Here is a 19,895-nt window from a genome sequence, read left to right as displayed (position 1 = left end):
GCCCTTTTCCTATTAGTTTTTGCGCCATTTACATGGTAATAAACTAAGGAGAAGTGATCCGACTGACAAGTTTATGCAATATATAGAAAAATATAAATGCTTTAGACATTTTTAAACACAACGACTTTCTTAAAGTCCTGTACAATAGATGCACAAGAGTTTCGTTTTAAAATGATTTTTTTTAAAGCAACTCAAGGTCTGCTGTGAAATTTCACAAGTTTGAAAATCAAAATCTATATAGTTAAAACATATAATTTGTTTACATTGTTTACATTCACTCATACAAGGCATCTCACCAAGTTCTTATTAAAACATAAAAATATATTTTAAACACTTATTTGCATTAGTTGTCATATAATTACTATCTATGTTTGATATTTTTTAAAAGTAATTATAAAATACATACTAAAATGCCCATATTTTTTAATTTGGATGGGGTGATCAGAATTATATTTTATCTAGAATAAGTTCTGTTATTTGCTAAGAATGCAACAATATATTTTTAAATTGTATACTGTATCTGAAATGGCAGTGTTTCCTTGTAAAATTTCAATTTCACACATTTCTAACGTGTTCTCTTCAGACAGGAAGAATGTAGGTTTGTCTGTTCACCACATTTAATTGGGAAGTTAATTTTCAGTGGGGGAGTGGTGGTGCAGAGGTTAGAGATGAGTGGGTGATTGAAAGGTTGCTAGTTCAAATTCCCTGGACTGATAACAAAAAAATGTAAAGATGAAGTGCCCTCGTTTGCTCCACTCTGGGCCCTTGAGCAAGCCCCTTAACCCTAACAGTAGCTGCTTCCTGCTCCATATGTGCTCACATGTAAAATAGAAAATGCAGATAATTAATTTCCCCATTGAGGGATTGATAGAGCATATCAATTAGTAAGAATAATTTTTGAGATATGTTTTGAATCTTCATTAAGATACTTGCATTATTTTTTAATAAAAATGTCTTGGTCAAGAAAGGAAGCAACTCAAAACAGTAATTAAACATTGACTGTGGATAGTTCTAATAATAGGTCTAATAGCTCTAATAATGGGTCTGATAACTGAAATGTTCATTTTGACTGGGAAGAACTTCATTAAAGATATTTTAGACCAGGGCTGCCAAAATGAGCACAGACTTCAGTGCAAATATAAAGAAAATGTGATTATTATTATTATTTTTTTTTTTTTTGAGGGGGGAAGAGTTTAAATTTTGACATGTGTAAAAAAAAGTCCCATAAAAAAAACATCTAACAATCTTAGTAACACAAAAAGCATATAATAGTCCTAATTTAATCTAATGATGTCTTTTAAAATAGACCATTTTTCTCTGCTGACTGAAAAAGTACCGGTAAATCCTTTCATATAATGTTTGACGTCATGGTCTGGAATTCCCGATGACATCACTCCAGACCAATAAAAATCAAGTTTTCAAACCGGAACTCTCGTGAACAAATCGCCGAATTTAATGTTGTAGAATTTCAGATGATGTTAAAGCTTTTCATATGGAGAATTTTAAAGTCTTAATAAATGAAATTTTTAAAAATCTTTATTGCGAGAAATTTTGCTAGAAAAGCTAACTATTTACTTCCGGTGGACAATAGAGGGCGGCAGTGGGTCAACCTTAACTCTAACAGCACACGAAGAAGAAAGCAAGGAAGTTAGCTTCTGTGCTAAATATGGCTATCATTTGGGTATCATAGCTGTATTCGTTGATCCTCTTTTTTTCTCAGCTTCAGGTGAGACTATACAGTAGAAGTTATCCATCACGTGCTATTGTGTAAGCAGTTAAAAACAACTGGTGAACGCAGAGGCCTCGCTAAACAGTGCTAACACCACAGTTAGCATGTTCTGCAGGTAAGCTTTTAAAGTCTGAATAAAAGCTCTCACCATCAAATAATGTTGTAAATGCAGCAATATAAAAATGGTCTATAAATCAGTTGGACGTAGTGGTCTGTTTTACTGAAATGAAAGCGAAGTTTTATGCTTATGTCATCATGGAGCTTCAGTGATTTAGCCTGTCGTTACATAGCAACGATGTAGTGACATTTCTGTCCAACAACAGACTTCGTCGTAGTGCTCCAGTATAATAGCGAAATTTACTTTTAATATGCCTGACACTTTGTATTTAAGTTCACAAATAAAATTAGTACAAACATACACAATACCTACCAGGACTTGTCAATAATATACTGCTTTTACTCCACATTTCTTCAGCTTTGTTTTTTGCTTTAACAGCTCATTATGTGATAATATAAAAAACAACTTATGCTAAATGACAATAATGAGAGGTTTAAATTTTTGGTACCTTTTAATAAGTTTAGATACTAATACAAGCTGGTTTTGACATCTCAAACTAGTCTATTCTGAGATCATTACACATTTTTATTGAATTCTAAATTAATATATTAAGTAATTTCTCTTCCTTACAGCTAATGAGCGCCACAGCAGAAATGGAGGTTGTTGGAGCAGAGGATGGTCTGGAGAGGCAGGAAGCCATGGAAGCAAAACCGAGTTCTGCGGGACACAGAGGAACTCCTGCAAAGCCGGTTTGGGCTTTGCTAGAAGAAGCGGTTCAAATTAAAACAGAAGGCAACACTTTCTACAGGGAGAAAAACACTCGCTCGGCCATCGGTCGTTATCATCGCGCTCTGTTGGTGCTGCGAAGCCTCGATGCTGACATGATGACATCAGTGAAAGGATTCGCACCAGAGAAACCTCCTCTCACACCTGAACAAGACACCTTACTGAGAAAAACACAAGTGGACTGCTACAACAATCTAGCTGGTAGATCATTTTGATTTTGTGTTAGTTTATCTCACAAATAAAAAGTGATAATTAGCTATAACTTTAATCATATTTTGCTTAGTTTGCAGTTTGTTTTATACATCTGTGTGTGTGTGTTTTAGCCTGTTTGCTGCAGAAACAGGAGGTTGATTACGCTCGTGTGCTTGAGTACAGTCTGCGAGTGCTGCGGTGGCAACCAGGCAACGTCAAAGCGTTGTACAGAGCTGGAATAGCTACTCTGGAAATTGGAGATCCACACACTGCAAAACAGTACCTTATCCAGGCCTGCAAAGCACAACCTAATGGTAAGAACAGAGCCAGGACATAAGCTTTAGTGGGGTTAGAATAAAGACGTCTGAGGGAGGACTGGCTGTCTCCAAGGTAAAGAGTGTTTCAGTAATCCAACCGAGAGGTGACGAAGGCATGGATTAGTTTCCAGCTGCAGTTGTGTGAGGTTAGGCTTTACCTTAGCCAGCTGTCTGAGGTGACAAATCACTGTCCATTTTAAAACCTAGATTACAAACAATTATCTTTACATGTGGTGTCAGAGGGCTCAGATCAACAGGGCAAGGTTCACAGGAGCCACTAGGACCAAACACCATCACTTCTGTTTTCGTTTCATTAAAATGTAAAAAGTTTAAGGACATCCAGGCTTTGATCTCTTCAAGACACAAAAGAAGTGGCCCAACTGAGGGGGCATCTTTCTTTTTTAGTGGCATATAGATCTGACTATCATAAGCATAGCAATGAAAAAAGATCCCATGCTTTCTGAGGATTGATCCCAAAGGAAGCAGGTAAAGGGAGAAAAGCAGGGGACCTAAAATAGAGCCCTGTGGAACCCCATTAAACATATTTCATGCATATACTGTGAGATGTCCCACTCAAAAGTATGTGTTGTGAATGAATCATTGGCTGTCACATAATTTGGTGCGATAATCAGTTGGGTTTTTTTTTTCTCAAAAAAATTCAAATGGACTGAATTATAGTAATTTTGTGTTGACTAATGTCAGTTAGCTATGGGAGCCATCTGGAATTGACTCTAAAAATTAATTATTTGTAGATAATGCATTGATCACTTTCAGAAAAACTTACTAGAATTTGTCCAGTAGTTCATGATATATTTGGGTAACACAGATACACACACAGGCAAAAACATTGTTTGCTTTTGTCTTTTGGGGCTGGCGATTTATATTTATCTCTATATATTTAACTATTTTTAAGACAGAATGTTCAACTGCGAGTTAAAATTATATGTACAGTATCTTAGCGTTTCATGGCCCAAGTGTGACTTTTCATTGCCATTTTTTTTGCACCTTGCATATTTTCTGTCAATAATTAATTTGTGTAAATCTTTGCAACATTTGCAGCCCATTTCATCAGATTCCCTTTTTTGTTTGGAAAAAGTTAACTTTTAGCAGCGTTAAGTGTGGCATCCAAAACTAAACTTGTGTCTTCTGTCACAGACGCCAGCATAAAGAAGCACTTGCAGAGGGCAGAGGAGAAGCTAAATCAGGAGCTTCAAAAGGAGAAAGCCATGTATCGAGGCATGTTTACCTCCGGCTCAAAGGACGACACAGAAGAGGCAGTTCACCAACCAAGCACAGCAGGTGATGGAGTTTAAACTAATAAAACCTCAACTTCAGGCAGACTGTACAGCGTCAAGGAAGCATTCACATCTTGAATTGCTGACGTTACTGTCACTTTGAGTTTGAAGCGGACATGGGAAAGTAAATGTTTGTACATCATACAGACTCCTGGAAAGCAGTCAGTAGGACAGTAAATATGTTGCTGCTGAAAATAGAAAGGCGAACACAGACGAGTTAGTTTCCTAGCAACATGGAAATGAAGTCCAGTGATCTGTGCTCGCAAAAGCTGAAGACTCTTCGTGCACTATTCAAATGGCTCTATAACTGAATAATTCTGTTCACTAACATTGCTATTTGAGTTTTCAAGTAAATCTTTTTGAAATTATTCACAGCATCCCATGTTTTTGTTTTTACTAACTCTCTGTGATTAATACAAAATAAAATGCAGGTATTTCAGGCACAGACAAAGTTTATTTATTTGCTTCCTTTATTTTTCATAAGCCACAAAAAAGCCACAAATTATTCTCATACAACTCGGAAGTCTTAATAAGTCAACAGTTATTTCAAAATCCTGAGCAAAATATCAAGTTAAAGAGTATCTGCTTGGTTTTGGTCATTATCTGGCCAATATGATTGTACTTCAGAGGCAGTATTGCCAAAAGTCGAATATTACATTCTCACAATTAGATATATTAACTGGACAAGTCACAGAGCAGCATGCGGGGGAGGGGGAGGTGTGTTCACATTCGTACTGTTAGACAAATAGAGAATTAAGCCTTTTATAGCCAAAAATGAGTTAATATTCAGTAGGATAAGATGAAGCTTTCTGTCATAAAAGTGATGTTAAGCTGACAGATCCTTGGAGATGGCGTTCACTCTCAAAAAAAATCAAGAAAAAATATCTTCTAAAGAAACTGTTAAAATATTCTCTTTCCTCTGTTGCATTATTTTCTTTACAGCTCTTAAAGGTATTTAATTATTCACAGACGAACTGGTCTTTTTTTTTTTTATTCTACCCCCTTTAAACCAGCACCTTCCAGCATTTTTGCTGGCTAAATAAACCAACACTAAACGTCAAAGCTCTCCCGTTAAGCTGGAAAATGTGTCTGGAGAAATTAGATAAGCATTTTGTGTTGTTTTTAGACAATATAAAAACTTGCTATGCTTTATTATTTCTTAAGAAAATCCATTGTTTTGTACAGGCCCAAGAAACTTGTCGGTGATAAATCAACACGAAGCTGACAGGTTAGGGCCGTACTATTAACTCGATGCATGTTTAAGATTCAAAATTAAACCGTAATGGCACTTCCTTTTACAACAAATAAAATATTAAGCACAATTGGTGTGTTTTGAATGCAACACATCGGCAATGCATCTCTTTTGATGCTCAATGACTGTACAAGTGTCACTTCTTGGATGGCCTCTGTTTGAGACTCAGAGACCTCATCGAGCCAAACACCTTCTTTCCCAAATCTCTCAGAGAGCGCGAGCGCTGGAGTGGCCCCTGTGGAGGTGGGGAAGGAGAAAACGACGGGGAGGACAGAGGGGAGAGCGACTGGCAGCTGCCCTCTAGGCTCTGAGAACGAGAGAGGTTAAAAAGGCTGGCGGTGGAAGACAGACGTTTGTCTTCCTCCTTTGCTCTTAGCAGCCTGAGCCCTTCGTCTTTGCTGACCCCCCTTCCACCCTGCGCCACGTCTAAGGAAGAAACCCAGTGCGCCCTCTTTGTTGGCTCTTCTCTGTGATTATGAGGCACCAGCAAGCCCTGGGACTCGCTCCTGAACAGTGCCCTCCTAGAAAGACGGAAGTTTGAGCTGTGTCTCTCCTCCTCATCCTTTTCTCTCATTCTTGAGAAAATGGGGGAGCAATCTACTTTTGGCTTTTTGTCAACACTGCTGTATGTTGCCTTCACCCTTCGGGCCTCCCTCCTCCAAGTTCCAATGTTGCCTCTACTCCAGCCGTACCCATATTCAGCTCTGTCCAACTCCTCCTTTTCACTTACAGAGTCCTTGTTCCATATGTGTCCTTCAAAGCCCTTCCAAAGCTTGCTGGAAGACTTTTTGGGGGTTTGGGCTGCAACTCGTTCATTCTCCTCTTCCTCAGCCCAAACAGAGCTGTAGTTCTCCCTCTTGGCATAGCTGCTAACAGTAGCAGCCCTGACCAACCTATGGGAGGCGTGTTTTCCTCTGTAAAGACCCTCTCCTTCCACCTTCTTCCAACTCTTGCCCCCTTCACTTCCTCCCCCACTGTGCCGAAGCGATCCGCTTCTCGGTTGGATGCCTCCATGCTCCAAAGGTGAGGTTCTCGTGTTTGTGTGGGGCAAAGAGCACTGGAAGGGTGAATCTCGTCGAAAAACGGAGAGGGGGGTTGCGCCCAGCGGGGATGGCTGGAGAGGGCGTGGTGGGGAGTGAGCCCTTGGGGTGGGGTGTAAAGCCGGGGAGGAAGCTGTAGAGGAAGGGAGCTCTGATGGAGAAGGAATATGCTGGTAGTGGCCGTATGAGGCGTAGTGTGAAGACGGAATATGGATGGACTGGTACGGGTGGATGGGGCTGCTGGAGTGTGAAAGAGGAGGGGTGAGGCTGGACTGAGACTGGGGAGAATGGGTGACACTTAGAGAGAGCTGTATTGGTCTCTGAGGACTCACCTCTGTCAGTCTGGTATAGTCATGGGATGGATCCTTTTGGGCTGTTAGGTGACTTTTACTGTGGCCTCTCATCTCACCTGCAGGATCTGTTTGAAAACAGTCAATATCCAGCTCCACCCCCTGCTCCATCAGCCCAACCACCACTGCCCTGGATAGACCAGAAAGGCGGGATATCTCCTCCACCATGGGGGAGTCTTCACTTAGTTTGGAACCAGAGCTAGATTCTTGGATCAAGCTGCTGCGCTGAGACCCAGGAGCTGATCCGGTAGTTAAAGTAAATGTCGATTGTCCAGTCTCGGGCGGCGCGCCACCGCTGCTCCAGTCTAACGAGCGACAGAAGGCGGACGATCTAAAAGCAGAACTGGCTCCCGAACCAGACGGGACCTCCAGGGAACTGCGGTGGCTGAGGCTGCTTGGACAAGTTGAAATCCGAGAACGAGACCTCAGTCCGGGAGCGGGAGCAACAGAAGAAAGTGAAGAGGCAGAGGCAGTTGAAGTATTAGAAAAGTTGCCCCTTGGAGCTCCACAGCTGCCGTTTTTGGGGTTGTCCGCCAACCCACGGCTAGAATTCAATCCAGGGGTCAGGTTCAAGTTGAGGTTGAGATGCAGGTTTATGCTCAGGTCCTCACCAGTCGCTGAAGGAAGGTTACCCAGGTTGATTGAATTCCTGGTTCCTTTTTTCCCCATGGCGTTGAGGCTGACCCTGGACGAGTTCCCCAACAGTGACTTGGAGGGTGTGATGCTGCCCCCCGGCAGGGTGGAGGGTGAACTATGGCTTTCAAAGGCAGACAGCGATTGGGTGGAGCCATGGCTTTTGCCAGGGGTACAAAGACCTTTGTGCGGGACTGGACCAGGAGTGGCAGCTGAAGTGAGATCAGAGGTGGACGAGTTCATACGACTGTGGTGCCGTTGAGCCAGCTTAGAAATGTACTGCTCCAAATGGGTGACGGAGGCCAGAGTGGGAGGCTGTTTAGCTTGGAGAGTAACAGCCGTATTAAAGTTGGTATCTATCGGCTCGTCGTGATCCATTTCCTCAGGCGTTGTAGAGGTTGACAGCTCTTGGTTCTGGGAGGTGAAAAGGGGGCTCTGGAGAGCAACAGCATGGAGTGGGCTCGGGTACGAATACACCTCTTTGGTACGACGGGATACCAGGTCTGTGCAGTAGCCGGGGTCCAGTTGGAGCTTTGAATGGTGGGAGGCGGGAGAAACGGTGCTAAGGAGTGGCATGACGGAAGAAATCAAGGAGTCACCTAGGACTGTGCAGAGATCTGACAGAAAGCTCAAACCAGTGGCATCCAGGTCCCCTGGGATAAAACAAGAGACAAAATCACATATAAAGTTATTTTTGAGTTTATCTAGATTTTAGGTCATGCAGCTCATCCAAGTTCTATGTGTAACTGGACTACTTCTTTTCCTCAGGGCCTCTCATCTAAGAGAGTGAGGCTGTTTATCACACATGAGCAAAATACAGTTTGAGAGTCTCTAATCTATACGACCCTTGAAGTTTTCAGTCAAAACAAAACTTTAATTTAAATCTATAAAAATGAGTATCTTTTTAATGTTGGGGAAAAAAAACTCTGAACATCTTGGAATGTCTAGATCTTAATGTTTTGAAATTAGACTCAGATTCAAGAGAAAATTTTTTTTTTTTTAAATACATATTTTATGAGCTGACATCTAAATATTTTGCCTCAAGTGTCAGGTTTTAGACAGTATGTAATAGAGATGGACAAGATGTTTACTGCTGTGTTCCCAGAAGGCAACACAGAAATAGGTTTTCAGCCAAGTATTACTTTGTTACAAATTTATTGCCAAAAAAGAACAAAAGCTATAGAAGCAAACCAATGCAACCTTTCTCTGAGTTGTTATGATAGTAAAGATAATCACATTGTGCTCACGGTCTAAAGCAGCATTTTTCAAAGTGGGAGCTGCCCCCAGAAAGCTGGAGAAAAGAAGATAAAAAAATAAATAAAAAATAGTAATAATAATAATAAAAATGCACACTAGGGCAATCTGTATGTGTCATTTCCAGACCAACACACTTGAGAGAGAGGTTAGATTTCTTTTGTTTTGTTCTTCTGGTCAACAGTTTGTTGAAAAGTTGTTTTTTCCAGTGAGAATATAAAACAGTGTTTAAAACATGTTAGTTAATAACATTTTTATGCTCAGCAGCTGTAATAATTAATTGAATATAGTGAATAAAAGTTGAAACATTCTAAAAGTTGATGTTTCTTGACATTTTGTAGCATTGTTTGTGGGTTTGTGAGGGGGGGGGCCTCAACCAGAAGCTAATGCTGTTTGGGGGGTCACGGCATGGAAAAGTTTGGGAACCCCTGGTCTAAATTAATCTGTGGCTCATTTTTGATTCAACCAAGTCATTATAGTCCTCTGGGGGGGGGGGGGTAAGGTTACCCATTTTTACTTAAATGTTAATCTCTACTCACCTGAATCTCAACTAAATCTTCTTTATTTATCACTTGTGCTCACAAATTGAAGAATACTGTAACCTAACATATTTTTATTGTTTATACATACTTCAGCTGGGACAAAAAAAAACAAAGATTTCCCAAAGACATGAATGAAACTGGAACACGTGTACCAGTCATCTCACCTGAACCTGGTTCTGGTTCTTCTGCTGGTTCAGCCTCATCTTGACTGTTAGGTTCAGGCAGCTGCACAGCCTCCTCTGACCACAGGATGTCAGTGTTGTCAGCAGACACAGGACCCTGTTCCCACAGCTTGGGGGGTCGGGCAGGTGGCAGGGGTCCTCCATGAGTGGCATCGCTGGACACGGAGTAACACGAGTCTGACAGAGAGCTCCCACTCACCGAATAGAAACCTTGAAGAGAGAAAGATCAGTCGATCTGTGGCTGTATGTAACAAATTAATGACTTTAAACAGAGCCAGACTTGAGCTCCTAAAAGAGGAATTTATGATGGCTGTCTATGAATAAATGAGAAGTTAAAAAGGACTGTAAAAGTAAGTTAAACAGAAACAAGACATCACCTACAGAAACTCAAACTTCATTAAAATTCCACAAGAAGGTTGTCACGGTGCTTCATCACCTTCAATCCAAACACTGAACGTTTGCTCCATCAGTAAAATTAAAGTTTGACTTCAGCTTTTGGTTTAATTTAATAAGAAAATTATGTTGAAAATGCATTTGTGTATGAAGGCCTAAATAGAGAACATTTGATAAATGGATACAAAAAAAAAAAAATTGCAAGATTTCATCAGCAATTATCAGTCAGGGCCAAGTCACTCAAAGTTCAGGTAAATAAACGTAAAAAAGATTGTGGTTAATGTTTAATGAGAAATCTCTAAAGGTGACCAAGTGTTGTACAAGTCAGTGCTCTTATCACACATATCAGCCATTTCAGCTGCTGACAGCGAGTGTTTAGGTGCGTATTTACCCGAACTGGGTCTGGAGTCGCCGTCCGGGGGTACGGTACCACCGGGGTCTGGAGTCGGAGGGGAGAGCAGCTCGGAAGGAGCGTCCCAGGAGAGAGTGGACCAGCGCGAGTTACTCCCCCTGCTTGAAGAGGACTGGACTGTCACATCCCCCGAGTTCCTGCCGCAGTCCTCGGGGCTGCTCTGACAGGGAGAGCCCGATGTGTTCGTGGGAGAGGGAGCCTGAAAACACAACCGTATGAGATCAGAGCTGAGCAACGGGGGTGGAAAAAAATGTAGATGTCAACGAATACACAATTTCCAGAAATGAGTGGAGAGTTGGAGGAAAAACACATTGCCTGTTAAAATACATTTTATGACTGAAGTGAACGGGGATGCACTTCTCAAATCTTGCATGAGAACATTTTTTTTTACAAAGATCCAGTGCGATCGCTAAGATTATAAGTTGATGACTTTCGGCTACTTCCACTCCCGGTTTTAGCTCGACGTCTGTAAAACTGATTGAGTTAAAACCATTTTTGTGTTTGCTAAGCTCACTCAGTTGTAGTAGCCATCGCAGATCAGGTCGACTCGGAAAGGACATCATTCAGTAGATGTTCATCCAGTGACTTTTTGCTGAGGGGTTCAGCAAATTCCGTTCAGTCAGTTGAGATATTTTGCTAACAAACCTGTTTAGTGACAAACATGTCAGCTAAAACCAAAGTCCATGCTCAATAATCTAGGTATACAATCCAACAATGTTGGGTCAGAACGTTTTTGTGTGTGTGTGCCGAGATGTTTTGCCTTCCATCCAGAAGTCTTCATTTCATTCTTTTCCTGAGACTGACGAAGTCTTCTGGATAGAGGGCGAAAGGTCTCGGCACAAAAAAAAAAAAAAAAACGTTCAGATGGCCTGACTCAACATTGTTGGATTTTATACCTGGATTATTGAACATGGACTTTGGCGTTTTGAACCAGTTTGACAAGACTGTCGACGAGGGAGAGGGCGGGCACCGGAGAAGAGGGCGTATCCCAGAGGCCATCTTAGCACCAACATAACTTGGGGGGGGGGGGGGGGGGGGGTTCCACTTTGGAGTAAGCAGGGAGAAAATCAGTTTTGTTTGGTGTTTCCTCAGACTGATGAAGCGTTCCGGATGGAGGGCGAAGCGTCCAGATGACCTGACTCAACATTGTTGGATGTCCACTAAAACTTTTCTTTTTTTTGTCAACTGACCAAACTTTGGCTTTTTGTTTTCTATGTGGAGGCCTGAAATATGAACATTTAAAGCAAAGCCGAAGCGTCTTTACAGAAAGAAACGTTAAAGATTCATTCTTAACTACAAGTTTCTTTTAGCTACTATAACACAACAGCTCTCCATAATGAGCTGATCCTGATGCAACAGGACTACAGCCGGCCTGTGCTTTACTGCAAAGTGCCCAAAGGGGGAAAAAAGGCAGAATAATTATGGGTTAAAATGAAATTACCGCGGCTTTAAAAACTCAGTTCAAGCCGCTGCATGTTGTGAACGACACATCTGACCGCCATCGTTCACCAGGCACATGCTCCGATGACATCACTCCAGTCTCACCAGAACAAACAGGAATGATGACCCGTGCACAAACAAACTGCCTCGTTTCACTACAGTTTCTCCTCCCTTCCTCCATTTCTCATAGTCCCCCCACCCATTCCCTCTAGGATACCAGTCAGGACCCCCCCCCCCCCCCCCCCCCCCCCCCCCCCGGGAGACTCCGGGCCCCCCCCCCCCCCCCCCGCGTCCCCTCCCCTCCTGGGATGAGTCTGATCAAGCCCAGACAACAGAAACACTGAGCGGCTCTGATCAATCCTCTTGTTACTGAAGAAACAATACAGGTAGTGAGTCACTGCTGGGGGTGATGGCGGGGGGGTGTCCCTGAAGAGAATAGGAGAGGACAGATGATGTAACAAAGAGCAGCCGGAGTGACAGAAGGGAAGGAGAGGAGGGGGAGGAGGAAGGGAAAAGTGGGTGAAAGAATTTTAGACTTTGACCTATCTTTGGTTAACCCACCCCCCCACCACCTCCCCCCACCAGCCCTCACTCCCTTCCCGTCAGCGTTATCAGCAGTGTTGTTGTTTTTTTTTCTTTTCCCTGTGAGTCGTGGCTGAGTGGGTGACCGAAACGAGTGTGAGGGACCAACAAAAAGAGTGAGTCACTGAGAGTGAAAGCAAGTGGAGGGAGAGAATAAGCGGTTGCCGGGTGAGAGAGAAGGGCATCTTGAAGGACCCCTACCTCCTCCACAAATAATCCCCCCCACCCACTTCTGTAATATCCTTAGAGCCTGCTCCCCCCACTCACCATAGCTACTAGCTCAACTCCTCGCTTCTCCTCCCACACAGAACAGGCAAAATATTTAACTCATTTTCAACCTGAACACACACATTTCAATGTAAATGTGACTTTTTGCCATTAAAAACACATAAATGAACATTTTGGCTCAAGTTTTCCAAACCTGTACACCTAAACATCTGCACACATCTGCCATTTGTCATGATAAAGCATTGCACATTACAGAATATAATGACACCACGAAGAGAGCATGAGGCAGACAGAAATGAGAGTGGAAGTCTGCTCAGCTCTGTAATATGATATTCCTCCATATGGGGGGTGGGTAGCCCCCTTTGGAGCAATGTGGAGCGAATGTACAGGTCGATTGGATAATGATGCTACAGCGATCGCAGCTGCACGAGCAACACACCTCTTAAAAGGTGCATGATGTCATCAGCGAGACAAATGGAAGCGGCAGAATAATGAGCTCGGAGGCAGGCGGCGATGGTTCTGCGAGGAGAACTGGCTGCTTCCTCACAGCACGCTATTTATTGTTTCATGCATTATTAATGCTGGATTAGAATTTAAAGACAGCCCACGCTGTGCATCTTCATTTCCAGCGGACGACCAGAGTGATGGGCTCCGGCTTTTCCTAAACACTCAGACGGCTGTTTCACTGGAGAAGATGCGAGTATCAACGTTACAGACTTTTTCTGTGAGCTCAGACAGAGAACCTGAGCCCCCCCTTCCCAAAAAAAAGGAAAAGGGGGACAAAAGCTGTCTCACTTCACCATTTAGGGTAATGGCCCCTCCATGTAAGGGGATGCTCTCCATTACAAGACACACAGTTAAAAAGGAGCGCACACACAACACAGAGGATACATTATTATGACTTTATCTGACAATTATCTTCATCACTGATTCGTTTAAGACACTTCACATCTTTTAAAATGGGGTTCCACACAAAGGGTATAACAATTACCACTAATAACTTACATGCTGTTGTAGATTGCTCTTTAAATCAGTGGTTCCCAACTCTGGTCCCTGAGGAACACCATCCTGCATGTTTTAGTTGTTTCCCTGCTCCAACACACCTGATTCAGTGATTTAATTACTTCCTCGTGTTTTACAGAAGCCTGTAAATCACCCATTTATTAAAATCAGGTGTGTCAGAGCAGAGGAACAACTAAAACATGCAGGATGGCATTCCTCAAGGACCAGGGCTGGGAACCCCTGCTTTAAATAGCCCGAGTTTGGAACAATAGAGTTTAACCTCGTCTGAATCAAGAACTAAAGGACCTAAAGCCAGTTTCTGTCGGGGCTTCAACTGTTGGGAGACTCTTTCACGATTCATAGTTGTGAGACATCAGGCAAATTTTCAGCTTTAGTCTCACTGAATTCTGAGTTTGCGACCAGCAAGCCGTGCAGCCACATTTTGTGCAGTCAGTTTTTAAAAGTCATAGCTTTTGCAAAACTGTATCCTAAGTTGTGCACCTCCACCCACACCATACTCCCCTTAGCTTGCTTTATATCCACTTTTGCCTGCGATGTAGATTTCATCATCTTTACCAACTGCTAAGGTCCACCGCCCCCCCTCAGCAGACTAGCTGTGTTCAATATTTGGATATTGTATCACTCAGGGACCACAAGACACAAAATCGTCTCCATCTTGGACTGCACTGTAGACTCCTGAGCAGAACGCTGTGGTGCAGCTGATTTAAGAACAAGAACATGGGTGCAGGTTGCCCACAGTAACACACACCTTCCTTTCTGGGTTGTGAGGGTCCCAGTAGTCCAGCAGTCACTGTATGAGAGACAGGGGACATCCTGGACAGGTCACAAGTCCATCACACAGATGCATAGAGACAAACGAGACAAGCTAACATTCATGCTTTCACCTAGGGCAGGGCTATTCAACAGAACTGCTCATGGGGGCACAGTTTCAGAAAGCCAGCAGCTAAGCGGCCGGACATCCAGCGATTAAAGTCACTGTAAATAAACCAAGTTTTACAATGATCTGTTACCTTTTAAATGTGTTTATTTTATTGTATTGAACCATAAATGCAATTAGCAGAACCCAAACACCCAGAACCCTCACCCCCAAAAAAGAAAAAAATATATATATATTTTTAATGAAGTCACTGGTGAGCTAGATTGAAGCCACCCACGGGCCGGAAATGGCTCGTGAGCCACCAGTTGAATAGCCCTGACCTAGAGACAATTTAAAGTTACCAATCAGCCTAACATGCACGTTTTTGGTCTACGGGAGGAAACTGGAGTACCCAGAGAAAACCCACGCATGCACGGAGAGAGCATGCAAACTCCACCCAGAATGGTCCCTGGCAGGGATTCGATCAGGCGACCTTCTCGCTGAGAGGCAGTAGCTCTATCAACCACTGTGCCACCCTCATCAAAAATACAACCAAGTAAACTCTAAATATTACCTTTTACAGTACTTTTTTCAGTGTGAATTTAAAAAAAAATGCTCTGCGGCGTACACTTCCTGCTTCTCCCACGCCTTTCCTCCGTTACTTTCCCAGGGGACGCTTTTTATTTTTGCACGCAGAACGGCAGCAGTGAGGATTCCACCGGCGTGGCCTTGACATCCATTTTGAAGGCGAAGAGTCGCTGACTACTTCTTTTCTAGTCGGTACAAAATCGATGTACTGTACTCAAAAGATCAATGCAATTTTCTGCCTCCAAAACTGCAGCAGATTTGAACAAATAAGTCATAATCAGAAAATAAATAATGTTTTAAAAACTGCAAGGTGTGCTGAAGCTGCAGCAAATCGAATAGCTGAAAACTGTACAGGTATGATGCTGACCAATTTCATTTGATTTTAATGACAAAGGCGCTGAAATATTCATTTCTGCCCTCGTTCTGCAGCTCCACCAGTTATTAAATAAGTTGCAACAGCAACTGCTATTTTTCCAGCTTCTGTTCATGCAAATGTGTGTTGGTGGGGGCCGGTGGGGGGCAAAGGGCAGCGAGCCCGCTCTGCTCCAACCGGCAGCACCCCCCTTCAGAGGTGAGAATGAACATTGCTGCTCGGCCTCCCCGCAGCATCTCTCAACTCCGCGGGAGGGGGGCGGGGGCTACAGAGGAGATGTGGGCTGGTGGGTGGCGAGGACGGCAGCGCATAAGGAGACGAGCTTCTGTGCAGATTGGACTGCGATGATTTCTGTCCTTGCAGGAATATTTTAAAAAAAAACAATTCAAGTGTTCTCTGGTTTGTGCTAAAGAACATTCACTGTTATGATTTGATTTTATTTTGGCAGATAAATATGCAGTTTTACAAAAGGTGATATGAGCCGGATTTAAATGTGGGTATCAGTGTGCTGCAGCCCGCTGACTAATGCACCTCACAGTTTGTTCAAGTGACGAAGTATTAAAATGCTCAGAATAACAATGAAATGTTACATAATGCAGCCGGCAGTGGCTTCATATCTAAAATAAAAACAATAAAAGAAGAATAATATTGAACACAATGCAGACTTGTATTGCTGATCTGGAGATAATCCTGAGATAATCCACAATAAACTGATGTGCTGCATGAACAGCTTGACAGGATATTAGTGCTGCAGCTCGACTGGAAAAGTTTTATTTTATGTTTTATGGATTATGTTGGTAAAAAGAAAACAGCTGGTCACATAAGCGTCAACGACCGACCTGCAATGCTTTCATTTTTTATTCATTCATTTTAGCTTAAAAATAGAACGAGTTGTTCTAAAAGTCGTGTTTTACTGATGAAACAGTTTCCCAAAAATACTGATGTGTATTAAAAACTATTGAAATTGGAGCCCTAGAGAGGAAAAATTAAATGTTTCCTAAAGCTAACCGCAACATTCCATAAGCTTACAGTGTTTTAGAAAAATTTTTAAATTTAAATTCCTTTCGTCTAAACAGCAGTCCAATATTTACTATAAAATAAACTTGGTTCAATCTGAGAGTAAAATTTGGTCAATATGTAATTTATTTAAAATTATGTAACATGCCAAGTTATTCCTATGGTCTTCTTCTTCTAATCATATTTAATACAACTATAACTGATGATCAAAGACTCATCATTAGCATTGATCCAATAAATGATATCACTTTGCATTCAATCAGATTTTAAAAACAAAATCCTTGAATAAAAATCTTTTTTAAGATCAGCAGGAGTTTGGTTGGTGTCACTTGTTTGTTCTTTCCCTTTTCCACAAAAAAATCAAAATACTGAAGAAAAAAATCAAAGTTAAATTTCTTCATCTTCTAAGTTGACTAATAAAATGCCAACAAGGTTCAGTTTTGTTGCCACACTGAAGGATCTGTTGTGAGACTTTCAGAATATTATCTTGCAGGGACCGGAAAAATAGTAACAAGGGCCGTATCTGGCCCGCGGACCTTCAGTTTGACACTTGATTTAAGAATTTAGGAAGTAGTACTAACAGAAATGTAACCATTGGTTTTAAATCCTGAAGACTGGGAGTTCAGATTTATGTTACAAACAGCTACAGCCTTTAGTGTCCGGGTCTCAGGACTGGACCAGGCCACATTCTGCTCTCTTACATGTCTGCCCACTATCCCCCAAATCATCCTCAGTCTTTGTCCAGTCAGGACCAAGTTTTTTTGAAACTGGTGATCTTGTGTGTTTACAACCAAAAGGTCGCTGTTGGACCTTCTCACCACTGGAACCACCTGAAAGCACACAAAGTGCTGAAGTGTCTTTAGTGCAGCAGAGTTCTGGTGGGTCACCTGCACCTGGATAACCTTCAACCATGGAGTTGGTTCTGGTCCTCTGACCTAAATGACATTTGCTCCATGTGATTGCTGCTGAACCCCGGACCGCAGGCTCGGATGGCCCAGTTTAAACCCCGCCATCTGCACAGAGGGACCCGGCTTGTTGGCGGATCAGAACCATTCATGTTTAATAATCCCGTCATGTCGAGCCGCGCTGACTGACCTGTTGCCTGCGGGATGGCGCAGAGCGGCTCCCGCTACCCTCCTCCTCCTCCTCCTTCTCCTCCGGGTCGGCTCGGTCCACCAGCGCGGCTCCCACCATCTCCAGATGCCTCCGCCGGAGCACCTCCAGCTCCAGCACCCCGGCCAGCGTGGCTTTGAGGCGCTCCCCGATGCGGACGCGCTCTGTTCCCGACCACAGCGAGTTCACGCAGCCGCGACGGGCGGCCATCTCCTCTGTGGACCGCGGTTCGGTTACCGTGCTGCGGGTGAGGGAGGTGAACCGGGCTACGTCCGACGGAGAGATGTGCGCATGTTAGATTGAATTAGTGCGCGGGTCGGAGCCATGCAGGATGAAGAAACCCACCGGTGGACTGCGGAAACCTCAACAACCCGCTCCTCACATCAACCCTGGCGTGATTTTCCGACATGCTCGTCTTTTTCTGTCCCTGATGGACCCATCACTCAGTCCTGGCTGTTGGACTCCGTGTCCTGCGTCCCTAATGAGACAATGAGGAGGATACATGTGCGAGCAGGAGGCGTGGGGCGGAGCCTCTGGGTCCAGGGGCGGGGCCTCTGCGCCGGACATGCACACTGATTGGACGGACGAAATATTCGAATGGACGTGTGGAAAAATTCGATTCAATTTATTTATATAGTGACAAGTCACAACACAAGTCAGGGCACTGAACAGAAACATTCATATATATGAAAAGTAAATTAATAACATTAATTATCTAAAGAGCAGACTGCTTTGAGTTTAGCTTCATCGCAGACTCATTGCAAGCTTAAAGGCGACAGTGGAAAGGAAAAACTCCCTCACGAGGAAGAAACCTCCAGCAGAACCAGGTTCAGGACAAGCAACCGTCTGCTTCGGCCGGCTGGGTTTGAGAGGAACTGGAAGGAGGAACTCAATACATGTTGAGATATAAATAATATCAAATGAAAACGATTTATTTTAGGAAATGAGGTCAAATTGTCCTCCAGTAGTCTAAGTCTATGGCAGCATAACAAGCCAACCCTAACTATAGGATTTATCAAAAAGGAAAGTCTTAAGCCCAGTCTTTAAACTGGACGTGTCAACCTTATGGACAGAAACTGGAAGTTGGTTCCACAAGAGAGGAGCCTGAGAACTGAAAGTGTTGCCTCCCATTCTGCTCTTGGAAACTCTAGGAACCGCAAGTAAGCCTGCAGGCTGAGAGCGAAGTGCTCTTTTAGGAAAATATGGAACAATAAGGTCTGTAATATAAGATAGGTTGTTGAGGGCTTTGTAGGTTAGAAGTAAAAAAAAAAAAAAACTCCCCAAACGTCCAGCTGGAAGACAAATACAAGCATACTGGTAGTGCCAGTGTTTACCGGTTTATGAAGCGTGAAAATGCTGTTTTATTCTTATAAGGAGATGTTGGTACATTTTCATCTTTAAATCACTTCTTGGTCTGCTGCCTTCATACATCTCCTCCTACATGTCTCTGCGTGAGTGCAGCTACAGCGTGCGCTCTCAGGACATTATTACATACAATGTCCCATCAGTGCAGACTGAACTAGGCAAAAGGGCCTTCTCCTGCTCCACTCCTGTTTCCTGGAATATCTTGCAAAAAGATCTGAAGCTCTCGACCGTGACCTCTCTAAGTGGCTTCAAACATCTGAACATCTGTTAAGTTTCTGAAAAAAAAAAAAATGCAGACATGTTCCTGTTTTTAGTTTTCTGCACCGCCTTATAATCTAGCTGTTTTTTTTTTTTTTCACAACTTTTTCCTTTTGGTTGCCATTTTATTGTAATTTGTTAAAAATAAATAAATAAAATTGTATGCCTTTTTTATGACTGTCTATTGTTGTCGTTGTTATTCACTGTTGTCATCACTCTTTGTTAAAATCAGGTCTCTCTTGTAAATGAGTCCCCAAGGGTCAATGGGATAAACCTGTCTAAGTAAAGGTTGAATGGATGAATTAATTTTTGTTTTGTTGTTGTTTAATGCATACATTTCTGTTTAATGATATCACCAACTGTAGTTGATGGGATGTTCAAAGTCGTCCTAATTCTTCGCTGAGGAAAATGATTCTGAAATTGTTCTACGACTTTTAGACCATTTTTACGTCCTGCTCGCTTATGTTGTTTTATCAAAAGCGCATTAAGCGCAGCCGCTCAAAACTTCTATCCAAAGCAAACACAACATGGCAATGGGCAAAAAAGTGAAATACAGTCTCAAAATACTCATCACCCACGGCCACTGTTTCCTACAATGCCATGGTTGAGTCGAGGTC

The 19,895-nt window shown here is 42.7% G+C and overlaps 2 protein-coding genes across 2 annotated transcripts; one reads left to right on the top strand and one right to left on the bottom strand.

Annotated features, from left to right (window-relative positions):
• Positions 1 to 1,608: 1,608 nt before the first annotated feature.
• ttc9c (tetratricopeptide repeat domain 9C) lies at positions 1,609 to 5,295 on the top strand. Its single transcript, XM_037675254.1, has 4 exons — positions 1,609 to 1,844; positions 2,420 to 2,774; positions 2,897 to 3,079; positions 4,238 to 5,295. Exons 2-4 carry the CDS (start codon positions 2,423 to 2,425, stop codon positions 4,393 to 4,395), a joined length of 693 nt encoding a protein of 230 aa, XP_037531182.1. The 5' UTR covers positions 1,609 to 1,844; positions 2,420 to 2,422; the 3' UTR covers positions 4,396 to 5,295.
• A 17-nt stretch (positions 5,296 to 5,312) lies between these two features.
• On the bottom strand, positions 5,313 to 18,038 carry si:ch211-168f7.5. The gene is made up of 4 exons (XM_037675527.1): positions 17,638 to 18,038; positions 10,415 to 10,634; positions 9,613 to 9,840; positions 5,313 to 8,305 (listed from the first exon to the last, which is right to left on the bottom strand). Exons 1-4 carry the CDS (start codon positions 17,863 to 17,865, stop codon positions 5,766 to 5,768), a joined length of 3,216 nt encoding a protein of 1,071 aa, XP_037531455.1. The 5' UTR covers positions 17,866 to 18,038; the 3' UTR covers positions 5,313 to 5,765.
• Between the last annotated feature and the right edge of the window lie 1,857 nt (positions 18,039 to 19,895).

Source organism: Nematolebias whitei, chromosome 4 (assembly GCF_014905685.2).
Source record: "Nematolebias whitei isolate Nwh7 chromosome 4, NemWhi1, whole genome shotgun sequence".
NCBI lineage: Eukaryota > Metazoa > Chordata > Actinopteri > Cyprinodontiformes > Rivulidae > Nematolebias > Nematolebias whitei.
The sequence above is the reverse complement of the archived record's forward strand: the minus strand, read 5'-3'. Positions and strand labels throughout refer to the sequence as shown.